The following is a 19,982-nucleotide window of genomic DNA, read 5'->3' on the forward strand; positions in this document are numbered from 1 at the left end:
GGGTTGAAAGCCAAAAAAGTTGGTTAACCTTGTAATGTTTAAAATCTCCACAAAGACAGTGAATCAGTTCAGTGATCTGAATTTACTTATAGAATCAAAGCAATGTAGGTTGGAAGGGACCTCCAGAGGGCATCAGATCCCACCCCCTGTATTAAGGCAGGACCCTTTTATCATTTTTGTTTTTCTCCTGTGGACTCTCTTCAGTTTGTCCACATCTTTCCTAAAGCGTGGCACCCGATATTGGACACAGTACTCCAGCAGAGGTCCCATCATGTGCCAAGTAGAACAGGACAGTTACCTTCTTTGTCCTACATATAAAACTACTGATCATACATCCCAGAATTATATTAGCTTTTTTTGCAACTGAATCATATTGTTGGCTCATGTTCAATTTGTGAACCACGAAAACCCCAAGAACCTTTTCTGCAGCTCTGTCACCTGGCCAGTTATTCCTATTTTGTAGTTTTGCATTTGATTTTTTTTCCCTCCTAAGTGAAGTATTTTGCACTTAACTTTTATTTAATTTCATTTTGTTGATTTCAGACCAGTTTCTAATTTGTCAAGGTCATTTTGAATACTAATCCTGTCCTCCAAAGTACGTGCAGTCCCTCCCAGCTTGGTGTCATCTGTGAATTTTATAGGCATACTCTCCATTCCATTATCCAAGTCATTAATAAAAATATTGAACAGTACCTGACCTAGGACTGATCCCTGGGGGACCCCATTAGATACACCCTCCCAGTTTGATAGCAAGCCATTGATAACTACTCTTTGAGTATGGTATTTCAATCAGTTGTGCACCAATCTTATAGCAATTTTATCTAGATCATGTTTCACTATTCTGTCTATGAGAATGTCATGTGGCACTGTGTCAAAAACCTTGCTGAAATCAAGATACATCATGTCTACAGTTTATCACCTGTGAGCTAGGCCAGTAATCCTGTCAAAGAAGGAAATTAGGTTGGTTTGACAATACCATGCTGGCTATTCCTTATAACCCTGTTATCCTTTAGATGTTTACAAATTGATTGTTTGTTAGTTTGTTCTAATATTTTTTCAGCTGTGGTTAAAAAGTTTTTGTTCTTATTTCCTGTTCAGACTTCAGCCTCCCAAAACCCTGGAAATGAAAACTAAATTAGTTACTTGTGCAGGATTTTTCATTTGATGGGGTTTTTTGTTTGTGTTTAAGATTTATCTTTGAGATTTCCAGATCGAAGCATTTTGTTGCATTTCAGGCCTTGTCTTCACTAGGAATAAGTGTGTTCTTACCACGTTAACTAACATGAGGTGAAATTCAAGTGAAAACAAGACAGCTTTTACATGTGTTGTCAGGTCCGGGTCAATGATAGGCTCCCTTTTTGTTTACCTCTACCTGCTAATATGTAAAAACGACAGATTGCGTTGTCTCACTAGGATCTTCCCATTTGTTAGTTGCCACATAATAAGTAAACTTTTTTCCCTGTGTGAGTGTACCCTCAGGCTGCCATTGTCTGTTACTTTCACTGTGTCTACCTTGATATTTGCCAAATGGTAGGTTTGATTAAGCTGATGAGCCGTAAGTGTCATTAATCTCATGGTCAGAGAACTGAAAGATGTGTTAAATCCCTGCTTTTTAGCTGAGAATTCTAATCTCTCTGTATTTTGTTGGCTTTTATCAGATCACTTGCTTGATTCCTGTAGACTGGTTTTCCTGTTAGGAGTTTCCTGTTTTTAATAAAGTTTCAAAACCCAAAGCTGTTGATTCTGTATTGCTCTAACTGAGCTTCGGGTACAGCATAGCGACATTTAAGGAGTAAATAAGGGTGTCTCTGTATGGGACAGTTTTACCAGTATAAGCTAAGGTGTGAATTTAAACTGACAGTTATACCAATATAACTATGCCTGCTATGACACACTTTCTGAGGAACAAAAATGCATTTTTTTAAATTTAATTTACACACTTTGGAAGGGGTTTAAGCTAAATCAAACAAACCCACGTTCATACCCAAATGAGTGTTCACCCAATGAGTTATTGGTATAGCTATACTGGTATAACTGGCAAACTGTTTCCATATAGGCAAGCTCTAAATCATTAATCTGAACTTCAGCGTAAGAAGATAAATCTGAGTGTGTTGATTATCTAAATACCCTCACAGACTTAGTGGCAATAGGCCAAAAAAAAAAAAGTCTAAAAGATTTAACTATCTGGTATTTTAATAATACATTGGTACCTAAAACAATTAAGAAATTTTTATTGCAGGGCTTGGTAACTTTAGCAGAAATCTACTAACTGTGGCCCCAGTTCTGCACAGTACTTAAACACATGCTTAGCTTTTAAGTACATGTATCTGTGCTTTGCTGAATTGGGTCCTGGAGGACTAAAACCACCAGCTAGATATGAAAGATGAAGTTGGGGGCTCCACCAGCAAGGTCCAAGGGCAATGGCCTGGTGAGAAGGCCAGTTTTGTTGCCCATCTTAGCTACTGGGGACGCAGAGCGTCCTTGGATTTTTAGTAGGCTGCCGTCTCTGGAGCCTGCTTGTGGGACTCCATCTTTCAAATCCAGCCTTTAGCTATTTGGGGTGTGATAAATGTGACTCCTCTCCCTATTCTATCAGCTGGATCAGGAAAAATACATTTCTGTCTCTTCTCCCCCACCGCACCTCCCTAATCCCAGAGCTTTCTGCCTGTTTGAGGTGAGGGGAAGTCTTCACTCCTCTACCCTACCCCTTAGCCTCTTATTTTTTGTGTATTATCCTCCTCATTAAATAATCCAATGCCTGCTTCTTTCGCGAGTCACAGCTCTTCCTAGCAGCAGTATGAAATGGATATGGTTCTTGATAATTTCACACTAAGGCTGACTGACCAGTCTTATTAATTTTACTCTATTGCTGCTTGGCAAAGCTCTGAGCAGCAGCAGAGGTACTGAAGCTGTCTGCCTGCAGACTCAGGAGGGCAGCCATGGCTGACATTTGGAAGTTTATGTTTATAACCATAAGCACTAGATTTTTATTTTTATTATTTTTAATGAATGAAAGCTTAAATTTTGAATAAATTAATCCTCGTTCGTCAGGGAGAACTTCCCATTCTCCACTAGTGTATAGGTAATCAAATGCTTTCCAGCTCCATTTTATTGCAATTAAAAAAGCAACAAACTCATTGTTAAGAAATGATTCACCAGTTGCAATCTGTAATTATTGAGTAAGGTGCTTTTTGTGGTGCCCCATTAGCTAGCTGTAGTTGTGCAATTACAGCAAGGTGTGAGAGGTGGGTTTTGGTTGGCATCAGGATAACCTGGACGGTTTCCCTCCGGGCTTAACTTTGTGCATGTGCAGCAGATTGGTTCCAGTTAACATTATTGTATCCCAAGAACATTTGAATTAAATGTCCAGCAAGCAAAAGTAAACCTTACACTAGTTCTGCTTGCCCTGTTCACACACTGCTCCAAACCACTGCACGTTAGGACTTGATTGACATTCCCTATTCAAGAGAAGCCAGGATTGGAGCAGAGGGGGGTGCTGTGGCTCATGACTATAGTGCAGCTGCAGTTGTGTGTAGTTACTTGACTGGAGTAGCAGAAAATGCTGTAGGTCAGGTTTCAGAGTTATTTCAGGGCTGTGTGAGTAGAATCTCGGGAAACTCTATCCATGGTATCGCTGGTTAAACCAGTGCTATTAGTTGGTTGCTGATTTATTTACTTTGACAGTAATCTGATTGCATTCAGATTGACTGTTCCTTTAGGGGATTCCAAATGAGGTCTCGAACAAAGAAATGGCTAGGGTCCAAGTATTCCCGAACAGGAGAGAGACTGTCAACTGACAGGTTTCAGAGGAGCAGCCGTGTTAGTCTGTATCCGCAAAAAGAAAAGGAGGACTTGTGGCACCTTAGAGACTAACCAGTTTATTTGAGCATAAGCTTTCGTGAGCTACAGCTCACTTCATCGGATGCATTCAACTGAGTTCACTTATGTCAACAATTAAAGCACAGAGGGTACACTTCTAACTTGTGGCCTTGAAGTTCCATGCAAACGCTGCATATTCATAGACCTACAGAATTTTGTGCTGTGTGCAAAGATGTAATGTAAGCAGTGCAAAGTAACTCATTGTTCCAAGAGGTTGAGTTTTGTTAAACTACTGTTTAAGTAGTTTAACAAAAGAGTTCTGTGGTCAGGGCTCAAACACTGCTAGAGATAATCTAAAATCTGAGACTGTCCCTTTGGCTAGCAAAATACACACTTTGCAGTTCTGTAGTGTGTCTTTCATTGCACTATTTCAGAGTAATTAATTGATGGGCTATTTGAGGCAGCAGCAGCTGTGACTTGCCCAAAGCCAGTGGCAGAGTCAGCATTAGAATCCAGGACTCCTGATTCCCAGTCCTCTGTTCTGACCACTAAACCATACTGCTGCAGATACACATATGAATGTTGTTCTACAATGTACTACGATTTTAGACTGCCAATTAAAACTCTTCATGTACCACACCATGAAATTTCTTCTGTTTTTTGTTTCTGTATTTCCTGCTCGGCTGGATATAGTCTCCATGACTTCCCTCTGAGGAGGAATTGGAAAGATTGGGACTGTTCAGAGAGAGGCAGGAAAAAATGAGGTATAGCAAATAATGAATGGCATAGAGCAGATACACAGGGCAAACAGAAGCACCCATTTATATAATACAAGAACTAGGGGGCATCTAATGAATTTGGAAGGCAACACATTTAAAAACAGAAACAAAGGAATATTTGTTCACATAGCACATAGGCAGTTTATGGACTTCGCCTCCATATGATCTTGCTGAGACCAAGAGCTCAATAGGACCAAGAAAGGATTAGACAGAGTATATGGATAAGAAAATTCACAGGCTAAAAAGCACTTACTGGCAGGGGTCAGGAGGAAACTTCTCTAAGGGAAGGCTATTTTATGGGCTTTCTTGCACTTTTCTGTGAAGCACCCAGTCTAGCTGGAGGCAGACGGGGCCAAGGAACACACGTGTTATGTTTTCGCTCTCAGTTAAAACCCAGGTAAGAGCCCAGTTTAGCCTGACTCCATCCACACAGAAACCACTAACCTGGGTTTGCAGGTACGTTAAGCCCCTCTCAGCTGGGGAGGAGCAGGGCTAGAGCCTGAGCTTCACTTTAATTGAGGCTGGAACCTGCCCATTTTGCAGTGAGCACGCAGGCCAAGTCACTCAAGTGCTGGTAGTCCTCCAGCGCCCCTTCCACAATTCCCCTGAAGGTCAAACACATTCTCCCACAGTTGACTTGGGAAGAGTCTTAGTGAGTCTCAGCACAAAGGACCCTGGGACATGCCTCCAGACACCACAGCAAGTGCAGAAACAGTGAGGACACAGTGACATGTGTAGGGTTGTGCTGGGGAAACACTTGTACCTGGGCTAGGCTAATGTGGATGCCAGTCACTTAAGTTAACTGCAGTGAGCACGTACCCACAGAGACAGCGAGAGCCCCTGCTGCGAGCACGACAGTCTTTCTCCCAGCCAGAAATGGGGTTAGCTGGGCTGAGGGGGATTTACAAAATCTGTCAAGGAAAGATTAAGGTGTAAGGAAGACACTGGTGTATTGGCCTTTTATTGTTTTTTACCCTTTGCTCTACAAGCTTTGTACCTTTGGTGCAAGGAATAAATAAAGCTTTGTTTTAAAGGCACTGTTTTTGAATCATTTTAATCAACAGGTCCCTGGAGTGAAAGGGCTGACAGATACCAAATGCAGTTGGGCAGGTGGCATAACACAGTTAGGAAGCTGGGGCTGTTGCCCAGAGACCCAGTCCCAGAGTGGGTGGACTGCATGGGTCTGCCAGAGTGAGGTGCAGGAAGTCCTAGCCTGTCACCTAAGAGGTGCACTTGAGAGGGGCTAAAAGTGATCAAAGGCACAGTTCATCTTGTAACCTTGACAGATGTAATTTCTTATGCTGAGGCTATAAATCAACCTCCAACTGTTGGGGGTTAGGAGGAAAGCTGCAGGGTTTCTTCTCTCTTTCTCTGAAGCAGCTAGTGCTGGCTACTGTCAGAGATAAGATACTGGGCAGATGCACACACAGGTCTGATCCAGTCTGGCACTTCCTATGTTCCAGTATTCTTCTACTGCTGCCCAGTCTTGCATGGCAATCAGCATAAGGAAACTGCCAGGAGAGCATTACCAGGAACAGTTTTGCCTGAAAACAGCTGGGTAATGCAAACAACATTTCCTGTCCTTTCTTCTGCTTTCCAAAATTTGACAGTAATGTTACATCACCTGCTGAGTGATGCTATAATGAGGCTTTACTCATTTACACAACAAAATGATCATAGAACTCTGTCAATATCAAACTCCAATAACGGTACTAAACTTGCTATGCCACCATTTAAATTGGCTGTGTGGGTTTAATAATATGTGCAAGAGACTCTGTCTGAAGAAATCACTGAGATCTTTTTAAATGAACCGTAAAAGCTGGCTATTAGCCCTCTCCATTCAAGACCAATGTTGTCTGTTTTAAGTGCATTTCAGGAAAAGCTTTATTGTAGTTACCATAAAAAACCCTAAAATTCCATTTTCAGTAGAAATATCCAAGCTTGCTCAAAGATGCCAGCACATTTGTGTGTCATACTGAGATATCGTGAAAACTTTGCACTATGGGTAATGAGTCTAATTTCATTTAAAACTTGCTTTAAATTACTAGCATCTCCTTTTCTTTCCTGGAGCTCCCACAAAAAAAAAATGGGTTAATGAGAGAGCCTTTTACTTGTACAATTTACTTTGTTGGATAATGCGTTTTGTATTTTAAAGGACCAGGTGACCTTTTTGGAGAGACCCCCAGAAAATATCCTGCAGGAAATAATTCTGCATTTGCCACATGAAGCTGGATTAAGACAGGAACTAATAGATCACTTCTATGATTCTACAAACCCCATCTTATAACGTGTTGCTTGTGTGCATGGGTTTTGTGAGTCCCATCAAAGATCAGGAGAATCGTATAGTTAAAAACCCAACATATTTCTATATGCCCATTGCTCTGTGTAGAGTACTGTAAATTGCACTGTTTCATAAATGCAAGCTCTTTCCATGAGCTGAGTAAATTGGGTTTTTAATTATCCATGTGCAATAGTTGGGAAGCTGTGTTGGGTAACCTGATGCTGACGTCAGGTAAAATATGGTGCAAGTGTATATTAGTAGAGCTCTGAAAATTAAAACTTGACCAAATGTAGTTGTAATCTCTGCTTTGTATTTCTGTACCTTCCATGTGCCAGCCAATTAAAAAGAGAAATGAAATGCTCTGTATACAGTGCCCTGGGGTCATCTCTGCTGATGTGATTGCACTGGTGTATCTAGGAGACGTTTATTAGGATTCAGACATGAGTTCTTAGAGGAATGTAATTTTTTTTTAGGGTGATTTTCCAGGGGAGATGTTTTCTCAGGAGCCATTTTTGTTGTGTGTGGCTTTTTTTTTTGTTTTTTTGTTTTTTTTTTAACACCTACTGTTCATTCAGCTTTGGATCAGACATGTACAGGAGTCTATGGACAGATACCCATGGATTTTTCAGTGGGCTTTGGACGAAGCCTTAAATTCCTAAGCACAAATCTTCCCCTGCAGAAGTCACAATGAGCTAGGGATAAAATCATTCCAGGGTAGGAACAGGTGAGCAGTGTAGAAAGGGGATGTAGTGGAGGGGTGTAGTCTTCCAGAGGCAGGTTAAAATCCATTGCTGCCCTGCTTTCAATTCACCTAATAGTTCTTTGGCTTAATTAGAGAGCGTTCTTAGCTTCCAACAGAAAGTGTATTTTGCACAGTTAAATAAAAAAAAACCCCTCGAGACAGGCAAAATTCCTCTTGATATTCACAATGATGGTGTTAGTCTTTAATCTCTATAGTACAAATCAAAGGACCCAAAGCTTTGTACTCGCAATAAACTTGCGAGAGCTGAGAATTGTCGATTTCAGATTTTAATGTGCATCCGATCACCACCGTCTCCTTCCCCCCACCCCATTTAAAAAATAATTTTTTTTATGCTCCCACCCTAATAACATGACGAACACTTCAGGTTACAGCAGGGTCATTTCCCCTGCTAGACTCCATGAAGCCCTGTCAGTGTGATCACAATCCAAGCACTTCAAAGTGTAATGAGGTCATATGTTTCCCCCAGGCAGGCGACTGGTCTGCTTGCTCTTTGAGCAGGGACTTCATGTTGATAAAGTGTGACAACAGTGATGCTGGTTTAAAAGGTACTGTTGTCAACTTAGCCTTCAGTTACGTTTATTCAGTGTTTCATTTAAAAATAGTAATTGGACTCTGCTTTGTTAGAAACCTTCACCTCCCCTTTTCTATCTTCTAAATGGAGGATGACCCTGGAGTTGCTGCCAAAACAGATTTAGAGCAAATTCTGTTGTCTGATTATTTCCTTCACTAGTCGTGTTACCCATTTATTTTCAATTTGCATTTGCCGGGTAAACATTAAAAATAAGTTGGAAATAAAACAGCCTCTTTGTTTCTCCCTACATTTGGAGAACAAAATCACTTTTAAGTTGGGTTGTTTTTCAATTAAAGTTACTATTTGGGGGGAATGGACTGTTTGTTTGGAGTAACACATCCTTTGAATAAAAACATTAACATCTTTAGAGCAGAATTTAACTTCACTTTGGTTTTAAGCAAATGGTTTACCTATGATTCCCGGTTTAGATTGCGTGGAGGTCAATGTGACCAGATGCTTTCAATGATTGATACTATAACTGCGCAGTTGCTGCATCATCGCAAAATTGCATGCACCCAATTACCTGGGACAGTTGAGAAAAATATAATTATCTTTATCATTGGAATAAGGCTTGCCAAGGAGCCTTTGTGCCTAGCTGCTAGATTTTCATGGTGATTTTGCAAGGCTGGGTTACTAGCCCTCTCAGTTAAACTGTAGTTCAGGACAGCGGTAAATTTCAAATTTTAGCACCAAAAAAAATCCCCTTCTCTCACACTTGAGTAACTTTGGTGGCTGTTCAGTATGTGGAATTTAGGTTTCCCTATACTAGTGGCTGTGAGCATGAACCAGGCCAACAGAAAGCATCAAGGAATTATAGTTAGAACAAAGAAACATATGACACTTCATGTTTGTTGCCTCTCTCATGCAAGGATCACAGAGCATTTTACGAAGGTAGATAAGAATTATTTTCATTTAATAGCTAAGGAAACTGAGGCATTGAAACTTGAACTCTCCTTCTCCCTTGCCTCAAAACACACACACTCTACCTGAAAAAATCTTTGCTAAATGTAGAACCCTTATTTTCTTTGAAGTGGAGAAGGAAGGAGAATGAGATTTTACATGGGGAAGAGGAAGAAAAATTTTCTAACCGTTCCCTTTTAAGGGAAGCTTAAAGCAATGTTAAGGATGGAACTTCCCTGCTTGTCTAAGTTGTAACTATAACAAGCATCACTGAGTATAACGCAGTACGACCGTTTCTCATTTCCAAAGTGTCCATCACTGTAGTAGCTATACACAATATGCAGAATCATTAGACTATTAGTATTTAACTCTCACTCTTGTGTTCATATTTTAGGGAAAAACACAGGATTTGTCATGTATTTGTTATCCATTAAAATAAATAGAAGTTACAAAATTTCCAGCAGTCAAGAGGACCTTGCCAGAGAGGCAAGGAGCCTGCTTTTTGGGTTGTGTCAGTCTTTGCACAGTGACACGGTTTGTAAGGTAATCTCCCAATGACCCATTATCTCTGGGGTATTGTAACAATCCCTTAAGCCATTAGTGTATTTTAGGGAGTCCTCAATCTGCAGAGCTCTGAGTATAGGGAGCCTTTAATTCATTGTTCTATGCGTGCACTCTTAAATTTTTCATGCTAAAAAAAATCCATAGGCAAAGTAGTTTGTTGTGCAAGCTGTTTGTACCTGATCTAAGTATGAAATAACTTGTCTTTTTAAAAACACGTGAAAGAACTACTGAAGTTTACATTGTGGAATAATCACCTGAACAATTAAAGTCACATAACTGCAATAAATAAACCCTGAAGCTAGAAAACTGAGGCTTATTTCTCTGCTCAGACTGCAAATTGGTCAAACTGACTCCCCCTCCCCTACAAAATTTGATTATGAAATTATGCTCCAGTGGTTTAAACATCATAAGTCAGGTCTCAGCCTAAGGCAAATTTTTTTATGACACCGAACACTCTGAAATGAGAGGTTTATAATGGGTAAGCTGACATAACCTTTACTATAGTGACTCTAGCTGCTGGAATCACACTTCAAGTTACCCTCTGAGTTATTTCCTGTATATTCCAATTTACTGCCACTTCATTTAATCCAAAAGTCCTATAAATGGGTCCATTAAATAAATTGTTTTCAAACAACAAGTCTTACAGCCATTCATTCTCAAACTTTTTAGTTGTAATGTGCAATTATAGTGTACACCTATGGCTTTTATCTGCCCTTTATAAAGGGGAGACTAACAACCAGTTTTGGCTAGTGGGTAACTCCCAATAAAAGCCAGAGATGACAGATGATAATTTATTAGGATTTCTTAAATCATCCTTGTATTCCCTTCTCTGCAAGATTTACAAAAACAAAACAAAAAACAATTCAACACTTAATTTAAAAGTTGATTTTTTTTGGCACATTACCAATATCACGTCTTCACCATGCACAGTTTTCACTGCAAGTAGGTTAATGAAAATACTTTTTGTTCATATTTGCTTTCTAGTCTTTCTTTTTGTGGTTTGCAGTGCTTCAGTGGTTAGGTTTCTGGTTGCTGTTTGAGAGAGGTTAATGTCCAAGAAAGCTGTCTTCACTGAATTAAAAAATGTAATGCAGATGATGTAAGTAGGTTTTTCAGAATGTATTGTTTAAATCTAAATTTTAGCTATAAATTAGTGTCCTTTTATACATATAAATACTGATGAGTTATTTTTTAAAAAGTACTGTACGAAGACCACTATCTTACTAGAAGCCATCATATTGAATAATACCTAGTACCCTCTCATTTTAGAATTAATCAATTTTGGTTTTTTGGCAAAATCTTGTGTTGAAATCCCTGGGGTTTAGATTCTTTAACAAATGACGTTTTAAAGACTTTAATAAAATTATTCTTAATCATGTTTATTACAGCAGTGTCTAAGGGACAACCAAGAAAGGTGCCTCGTTGTGCTGAGTGCTGTACAAATTCGAGTATTAAGTGGTACTTGCCCAAGGAGCCTCCAATCTAATCAGACAAGACAGACACAGGTTGGGGGAAGGAGTAGAACACGCAAGCAGGGTGAACTATGTGATAGTAGCAGACCTCATGTTAGTTTTGGGTGTGGCTTGAACTAATATGAACTAATGGAGTAGTATGTGAAATAGAGATGAAAACCATGATGGACTGTCCCTCTCGCTGCCTAGCCTCAAGAAAAGGTAGTAATCTACTCCACTTGGAGCAGAAAATCCCACCTGCTTTAATAATTGCCCTCTGAAGCTGCTTTCAACATTGTAGAGTCCTCAAGGTTTAAACAGGTGGCCTTATTAAAACATCGCTGATACAAGTCATTTCCATTCAAAAGCCTCTAGTTATTCGTTAGTCATTTAAAAAAAAAAAACGTGCTTCAGACCGAAATGTGAAAAACAAGGTCTCAGGCAGATGCATTCTTTATATTAATTTTTTCACCTTACCAAAATAAATATTTGTTGTTTTTTTAAGTTGTGTGAAGGGGGAGAGGGACAGCCTCAGAGACCTATTGGTGGCAGGCAAGCTTTACAGTTTGTGATCACCAAGTTATGAAGTTCTCTGGGCACGCTGCTGGGGAGGGATGTTGCCCCAAGTGATGAGTGGACCAGGCACAGAGAGACAATGAAGACTTAAACAGCTGCTTGTTCCTAAGGCTAATTTGAGTGGTGGCATGGGGTCAAAGATTTAGTCTAAATATTCTGTTTCCCACAGAGGTGGGGAGCATGCAGAAGGCAGTGCCTTGTCCCAGCTGAGAAGAGGAGTGTTTCATGTTGCTACTGGGGTGACAGGCATGATGTCCAATTGAGGGAAGAATCAGCACTCCCAAGGGCCCTTCGCATAGACATGGTATTACAAATAGCCTGATACAGAGTGGGACAACAGTGCTGATGCTGTTCCAGGTCAGGAAGGAGCAATATGTTAGGAAGGGGGAATGTGTAGCCCATTAAAAGTGGATCCTTTGCAGCCTAAATCATATGTTGTCCAAACAGGAGGACATAGAGAGGTGGAAATCAGTTTGGGGAGGCCTTGTCTCCCAAAAAAGTGAAAATTCCAGATTTCAGACATTTCCCCACCTTGCTCATTTGTTTCCCTACCTAAAGCCAAAGTGGTTTTAATCAACTTCCATGAGGCACTCTCACCTTTTTCTTTTTCAGGGAAGCACAATGGGTGACTTTGCTAACCTGACTCAGTCTGACTCAAATCACCCATATTTGAGCAAGTCCAAGTATCTGTTCACACGCTACTCATGTTCTTTATTTTATGACTTTGAGTCAAGGAGGGGTCTCAACCTTTGCTTAGAATTTTTTCCAAATCGGACCTTCTGAATGCAGGTTTCTCACATTAAAGTTCTGCTTACAAGTCTTCTGTTCTCCCTATAAAAGTCTTAGTAAAAGTATCCACCTGCAGCTGTAGTCTGTTGGAAATATTCCAACATGGCTTAGATGTGAATTGATAAAAGCTGGTGTGTCTGCAGCAACTTGTATCTTTGCTCAGTATGTTTGTTTCAGGGTAAGTGAAAGTCTGCAAGGACTTGGATAAATGGATTGAAATGGATTTTTTTTTTTTTTTTTTTTTTTGGTATCTGCTGCAGCTCCTTTATATCAAATCAGAATCTTAGTTCTCTTCAGTACTAAGTTCTGCCACGACACCTGAGAGGGACTAACATGGGGTTGTTCCCTATCCTCTATTTTCTAGTAGATCATCCATTTTAGTATTAAATGTCCCAACAAGAAGTCTAGTCCTTCCCTTGTGCGGAACTGTTCTGGATGTACTTGATTTTCCCTTTCTCAATTTCATTTCATTACTGTTCATTATGCTCCCTTGAATCACCCTACATAATTCCTCTCCATTCTCTCCCTTTGCATGCCTTAAGTACACTGTTGCTAATTGACATGCACGTTGAGTCCCTGAGATGCATTTTTGTAAAAACCTAGCTCCCCTTCGCATTTTTAGCAATATTATATTATGTAAATGGTACACTAGGAGGAAACTGTTTTCTCCTCAGTGAGGGAAGCACTTTGGTGTTCCAAGACCGTTACAAGTTTCTGGCCCTCTGTATGTGATGCCAATCTACAGTAGAGATCTAGTTCAGCAAAGAATGTTGACTGGTTATTTACCCTTGTCCCGAAGCCTGGAAATCCATACACATTACCAGCTAACAATGCTGTCTAAACCTTTTCAGCTGCTGGTGGCTTTCTGAGAGTATTTGGTCCTTTCCCCATGGCAGCAAACTGTGCATGATCCTCAGTCACAGGTGAATAGCCGGCATATGGGGGTCTGTGTATAAATTTCTCAGTATGTGTAGACTGTAGAGCTTGCTGGTTTAAATCTAATAGACTATAACAGAAAGTGCCTTCTAGACAGGCTACTATATTATGTTTGAATCCTACTATAATATTTTAATCTTGAGTTTTAATCATTGTTCTGCATGAAGAGATGCAGACTTCAAGCTGTTGACTCAACTATTGTTACCGCCCCCCTACAGGAAAATGTGATCGTCCTCTGATAACAATTGATACACAACCATACCACATCATTCTTTGATTACCAAGCAACTTTGTTTAGACAGTGGAACCTGCGCTTGCTCATGAGGAGCAGTGATTGATTCACATGACTTTGTAGCTGGGATTCCTGTGGTTTTATTTAATTGAAATTTCACACAAATGTACTTACAATAAAGCGGCAACCACTTATTACAAGAGAATACACATCCTAGAAGAAGGCAGTATGAATGCCAGACTACCTTGTATATGGGGGAGAGGAGGCTTGGAAGGAGGGGCAGAGGCATCTGCTCCCAGTAATCCTCCAGAAACTGCTTCCAAATAAAATCATAATGGTCTGTTTTATCACCTTTCCTAAAAGGGAATTTTCTCACCATCTTGGCCTTGTCTAATGGAGCATTAATCAGCACCTCTATACAACATGTCTTCTCTACCTCTTCATCAGAATAGACTTTTACTCTCTAAATTAAAAAGTTTGCTTCTGTGAAAGTGTAAATCTTTGCAACATTTCTGCAAGTAATAGCTCCCCTGTGGGGAACCTGAGCCACGGATAAATGAAGCGATTTCCCAGGGACCACAGAAAGAGTCATGGCACAGCCAGAATTAGGACTTTGAAAATCTGGCTTCCAGTCCCATTCTGAGTTCACTAAAGCACGTGACCTCTCCTGAATACATTTTTATACGGCATGTAAAGCTAAACCTATTTCTCATGATAGTTGTTACTTTTTCTTCTCTTCTCTTTTTTTTTAATGAAGCTATATAGTAAAGCTTATTTTGATTAGAAAAATTTAGGAAGTATCTCGTTGTGTTACTTATGGTTGATGATGTGACCACACTGCACAGTGATGTAGTGGGTGGACTGAATATTTTGCACCTATTGTACTTGTCAGGTGGACTCAATGGGACTGACAACGGGGAAAGAACTCAGTGGCCCAAGGTGCACTGCGCAGCTGATAACTTAAACTTAAAATGTTTAGTCTCTTCAGTACAAGGTTAGAACATCTCATTAGCCAAGGCTTGTGCTGCAGTCAGTCAACCTAAACATTCTTTATGCAGAGTATCTGCAGCAGGAAAGCAACTCCGCATTGACTTGGGCTTCAGAGCCCTTATACACTGAGCTACCATACATAAGCAGGCAAGCAGCTCTGGATACGGAAGAGCCCCCGTGTGTTTAAAATGTTTACCGTACTATTGCCAGAACTGAATCTGTTTGCTACAGGTCACTACACCTCAGTAGGTGAGGGACATGAGTGTGTACGTCTTCATTTCAAGATGCAGAAAAGAGTATTAATCTTATTAATATTTACGTGGTGCTTTACAAACATTATTGTAGCCTTAATGCACCTGTGACCTCGGTAAACTCTAATGCTGTTTTGCAGATGCATATATTGAGGCACTGAGATTGAGTAGTGAATCTAAGGTTGTGCAGCTTTTTAAAAGCAGATCCAGGAATGGAACCCAAGATTCATTACTTTGATCTAACCACTAGACCACACTGCTTCTCATAACTCAACTGTCCACATTTTTACTCAAAGCAGATGTCAACTGGGTTGAGAATGGAAGGTCATTTAAATTCTTGCTACCCCATGCTATGCTGAAGTCTTAGAACTCAGCACTAGTTACTGTGGTTGAAGTTCCCTCATTCTGACAAGAATCTCTGGAACGTGGCTGCATCTTCCACAGAGTAGTGGCCTGGCCAGATTATCCCCCTAGCTTGGTTTGCCACCATGTTGCCTGACATGATGATTTATAAAATCCCCTTTTGAGTTCTGACTTTAAGTAAAATGGTAATTTAGAAAATCAAAGGGGGGGTTAAAAATTCAGGGATCCTTAAAATAATAGAAGCTGCTTTTATACTTCAGCTGTCAGAAGTGATGTACTCAGATTTGGTCAGTCTACTTGTGTTGCTGTTATGTTGGTGCGGCGCATAGCTGGTGGTGGAAAGCTTGATTCTGATGCCTTTGGTGACAAATAACATTTGTATCTTTGTGCTGTGGGAGATTTTTAATCCAAAAGGGGCCTCGGTGTAGAGAGATGGATTTACCAGCCCTAACTGTTCACTGAGGTAACTCCAGCCCTTATCAGAAACTAGGTGTGCTGCCTAGTATTACTTTGCCCTTCTGTGATACCTTCCAGAGAGTTACAAGCTAAAGGAATTTAACCTCATGATGACCCTATGAATGGGGTAAGTTGCTGTTTTGATTTAGAGAGGGAAACTGAGGCACAGAGAGATGTAGTGACTTGTGTACGGTCATATGCAGTCAGTAGAGCAAGTTCTAGAACCCAGGAGTCCTGCCTTCTGGTTCCTTGCTCTGAGCTCACTCCTGTACTCTGAATACTCTTTGGCAGATTAACTGTTAGTCACTTCACAGCATTTTGAATTGTCTTTTCTTTTCTACTCTGCCTCCTTCCCAGATGCAAACTGGAACAGAGCCGTGTGCCAGCCAGAGAAGGTCCTGTTTGGTGGCCATTTGAGATCATGGAAAGATCACCAGCTACAGCTTCTGAAGGGATTTCACACTGCCCAGTCATGTCAGGCTGCTTGCTGCCAGAGCCCCAGCTGTGATGCCTTTTGGCTGTTGGAAAAGATGTGTATCCGGGTGAACTGCATGATTCCCCATCAGTGTCAGGCAAACAGGACTGACTCCTCAGATTCCGTTTTGGTGTTTCTAAAGAAATCGAAAACTACAGAGCACTCCTTAAGCTCTCAGTCTGAAGGTGAGGTGGAGACTCTGCTTCACAAATTGTTGGATTGGCAAATGCCAGTCCAAGCCAAAAAGAGACTGCGAAGGTCCTTCTGGGAGCTGTTGACACAAAAACAGCACTTGGCAAATGACAGGAGGGGCTTGCTGAAACGGGATAAAACAGATATACCCACCAGGGGGAATGCTGAAAATCTGCCATCCGGTACCTTGGACAGCAAATCTAAGAGCAGCTTGAGTAAAATTGATCTGAAGGATAACCCAGAATCTAGGCCTTCATTGAGGGAGGTGTATGTTCCCAGTGACCATGCAACTCGAGAGAAAACTTCACTGCAAAATGGAGCAGACTCAAGAGAACAGAAAAACAAAAGCCTTGCCTTTTCTGAGAGCAATAGTGTGAGTGGACTGAGTGATCCAACTGGTAGCAGCTCTCTATGGGTAAGTGTATGGAAAGAAATGGGAATGTGAATGGACTGTCTCTGTTGCTAGTGTCAATCGTAACTGGTATGAGTTGAGCATCCTTCTGGTTGTCATTTATTATGCAGGCTTCATATTAAGAACACTTAGAAGGCACCTTCAGAAATGTACTATCAGCCTCTTTGCAGGGAGATGGGGCAGTAGCGTTTCTCTGAATTGGGGTAGGATTTGATTTAATTTCATTAGCCCTTTGGCTCTTGGAAAAAAGATGACAGGCAGACTGCTTCCTGTCCCATATAATACACATCCTAAAAATGAGCGGTAAGAAGGAGAGATGTCTGGTGGGTGTGAAGTAACCAGCAAAAGGCAGGGAAGTGCATGTGTGTTGGAGTCAGTTACCCATAATATATCTGGTTGACCCACAAAATAAAATAAGTAGCTTTCTATAAGAAGAGTGTTGAATTCTGGATCAATTCAGCATATTACTCTACAAATCTCTACTATTTTGTCATGTGTCTTCAGATCAACTTTACTCTGTAACTGATCTGAAGTCTTAATTTTTTTTTTTAAGACTCATTCTTTCATACTCAGAAGTTCATAAGGGTTTACATTAGCAGTGGATAAATGAGGATCATTTGGGCTTCTATTCCAAAAAAATAAGAAGTCAGTACAGTATTTCCAGGTGTCGTCTGATCTGAACAGAAATAGACATGTTTGAAATACTAGGTGCTCTTTGTTATATGTGCAAAGGGTCTGATCATAGGCATTGTAGAGACTCTAATAGGAGTGGTGTTGCAGAGTGAATCATACATTAGGAAGCTACATTGCTTGAATATCTCCTGCCATATTTCAAGGATTTGGGATTATTGCAGTGGGCTCCTTTCTCCTGTAGTTACATTCTGGCTTAAGAGAATCTGTTCCACTCCAGCTATGCAAATCTTACGGTGCTAGGTAGTGCTGTGACTGATATCCATCACCAGCTTGCAGAACAGGATGTGGAGTGGAGCCAAAGGACACCACTGAAAATTCCAGAGCCAGGTGTGTGAAACAACATTGTGGTTTAGCTTTGCATTTGCAAATGTTTGATCTTCCAGAACCTCATGCTACTTAAGAGTGACTCATGAGTTTCTCTTTGTTTTCTCTCTCTCCTGCAATATTGCAGTATTTCTGTTCTTCCTGAAACCTTTCCTTCATCTAGCATTTCATAGGAGATTGAGACTTAAACAGTGATCTCATTCTCCCATTCCACATGCACCTGACTTCTGGGGAGATTTCACTACAGTTCACCTTAAACTTTTCTTGTCTCTCTCAGGCCTTGTCTACACTGGCAAGTTTCTGTACACACTGCCAAGCCACTTAGTGCTCAGAAATTGCGCAGTTGCAACGCTGTAAAAAAACTACCCCTGTGAGAGGCGTACAGCTGTCTGCGCCGGGGCTACAGCGCCGCGGTGCCAGTGTAGACACCCTGGTCGATTACAGCGCTGCAGTTGGCCTCCGGGAGGTGTCCCACAATACCTGTTCTCGCCTCTCTGGTCATGAACTCTACTGCCCTGCCCTCAGGTCACCAACCAGGAGCCCCACCCCTTAAATTCCTTGGGAATTTTGAAAGTCCCCTTCCTGTTTGCTCGGTGTCAAATGCAGTGGTCTCAGCACATCTTTCCAGGTTATTATGCCTGCTCATGCACCAGACAATCTCCCGCTTGGAACAATGTCGAGCTGCTGGACCTCATCAGCATTTGGGGAGAGGAGGCTGTCCAGTCTCAGCTGCGCTCCAGCCATAGGAATTATGATACATACAGACAGATGTCACGATGCATGACGGAAAGGGGCCGTGATCCGGACACATTGCAGTGCAAGGTGAAAGTGAAGGAGCTGCGGAACACCTACCACAAGGTGCGGGAGGCAAACCACCACTCCGGTGCTGCACCCATGGTTCTACAAAGAGCTGGACGCAACACTTGGTGGCAACCCCACCTCCACTGCAAAGGCCCCTGTGGATGCTTCGGTGGCTCGCATGCCAGTTGAGAGTGGACCGAGCCAGGAGGAGGAAATCTTGGATGAGGAGGCGGAGGGGGACCAAGAGGCAGAGGATGACTCGGAAGTCAGAGATGCATGCAGCCAGGAGCTCTTCTCTACCCCGGAGGAGGCTAGCCAGTGTTAGAGCTTGGCAAAGCGCAAACAGGAGTGGAGGCGCCTGGTAAGTGGCTTTGATTTTGGGAATCACTGAAGCGAGTTGTTGGGGGCAGGAGGGCTGCAGAAAGTAGGCTTGTGTCCGTATGATGCGCATACCACCACGTGCCTAGTCTGAAAGGCAGAACCAGGTGTTGATTGATTCCCTCACTTCACGGGAATCTGCCTCAGAGATCTCCACGAAACTCTCATGGAAATACTGGGCAATCCGCTGCTGCAGGTTCTTTGGCAGACCTGCTTTTTCTTGCCTCATTAAGGGTAACTTTCCCATGTCACTCTACCGTCACTGGGAGGGAGAACATGGCTGCACACAGACAAGCCGCATAAGGTCCAGGGCAGAAGCCACAGTCTTGGAGAAGACCCTCCCTTGATTCCCTGCTCACCCTCAGCAGCAAGATATCTTCCATAATGAGCACAGCCTGTGGAAAATGTGGGGACAGTAATGATAAGGCCCCCTCTACAGTGCTGGCTCTCCCCAAGAGCCACATGCCCAGTGTACAGTACGGTCCTGGAACACTGATTTCCTTGCCCCTACGGTTACTCACCATTTTGGGGGTCTTGTGGCTCATGTGTGCTTGCCTGGGGTAAGTCAGTTAGTGACAGGTATGTGAGTAGTGGCTGTGTTTTAAATCACTGAATCAGTGGCCTGTATGTTGCAAACAATACTGCTTCTGTAAAATGCTGCATTTTGGCTTCACAGATATGAGCTTGGGAGCCTAGCCTCCCTCTTTCTTATCGCCGGTTGAACGGCCGCACAGAATTAGAAAGCGGCCACGAAGAACTAAAGAGGACTTCCTGCGTGATGTCATGATAAACTCCGCGGCCGAAAAACAAGAATTGAAGGAGTGGCGGGACAGTGAGAAGAGGAACTGAAAGGAGAACACGGTGCGCCAGAACGAAGCCACAGAGTGACTCTTAAAGGTTATGGAGCACCAAGCAGACAGACTCCAGGCACTACTAACACTGCAAACCGAGCAGCTCCATGCCTGCCCACCCCTACAGCTGCTGTT

At 41.8% G+C, this 19,982-nt stretch overlaps 1 protein-coding gene across 2 annotated transcripts in view; it reads left to right on the forward strand.

The window, feature by feature from the left end:
* The window catches only part of KIAA0319L (KIAA0319 like), a 50,712-nt gene that overhangs the window by 3,801 nt on the left and 26,929 nt on the right, over nt 1-19,982 (forward strand). Inside the window, exons 1-2 of one of the 2 annotated variants that reach the window (XM_077837823.1) lie at nt 11,299-11,350; nt 16,079-16,803. In XM_077837823.1, coding sequence (XP_077693949.1) covers nt 11,302-11,350; nt 16,079-16,803 — 774 coding nt within the window. In that variant the 5' untranslated portion in view covers nt 11,299-11,301. Of the gene's footprint in view, nt 1-11,298; nt 11,351-16,078; nt 16,804-19,982 lie in introns of those variants that run through there. The other variant, XM_077837821.1, reaches the window with a different exon arrangement.

This window comes from Eretmochelys imbricata, chromosome 19 (genome assembly GCF_965152235.1).
Source record: "Eretmochelys imbricata isolate rEreImb1 chromosome 19, rEreImb1.hap1, whole genome shotgun sequence".
Classification (NCBI taxonomy): Eukaryota; Metazoa; Chordata; order Testudines; family Cheloniidae; genus Eretmochelys; species Eretmochelys imbricata.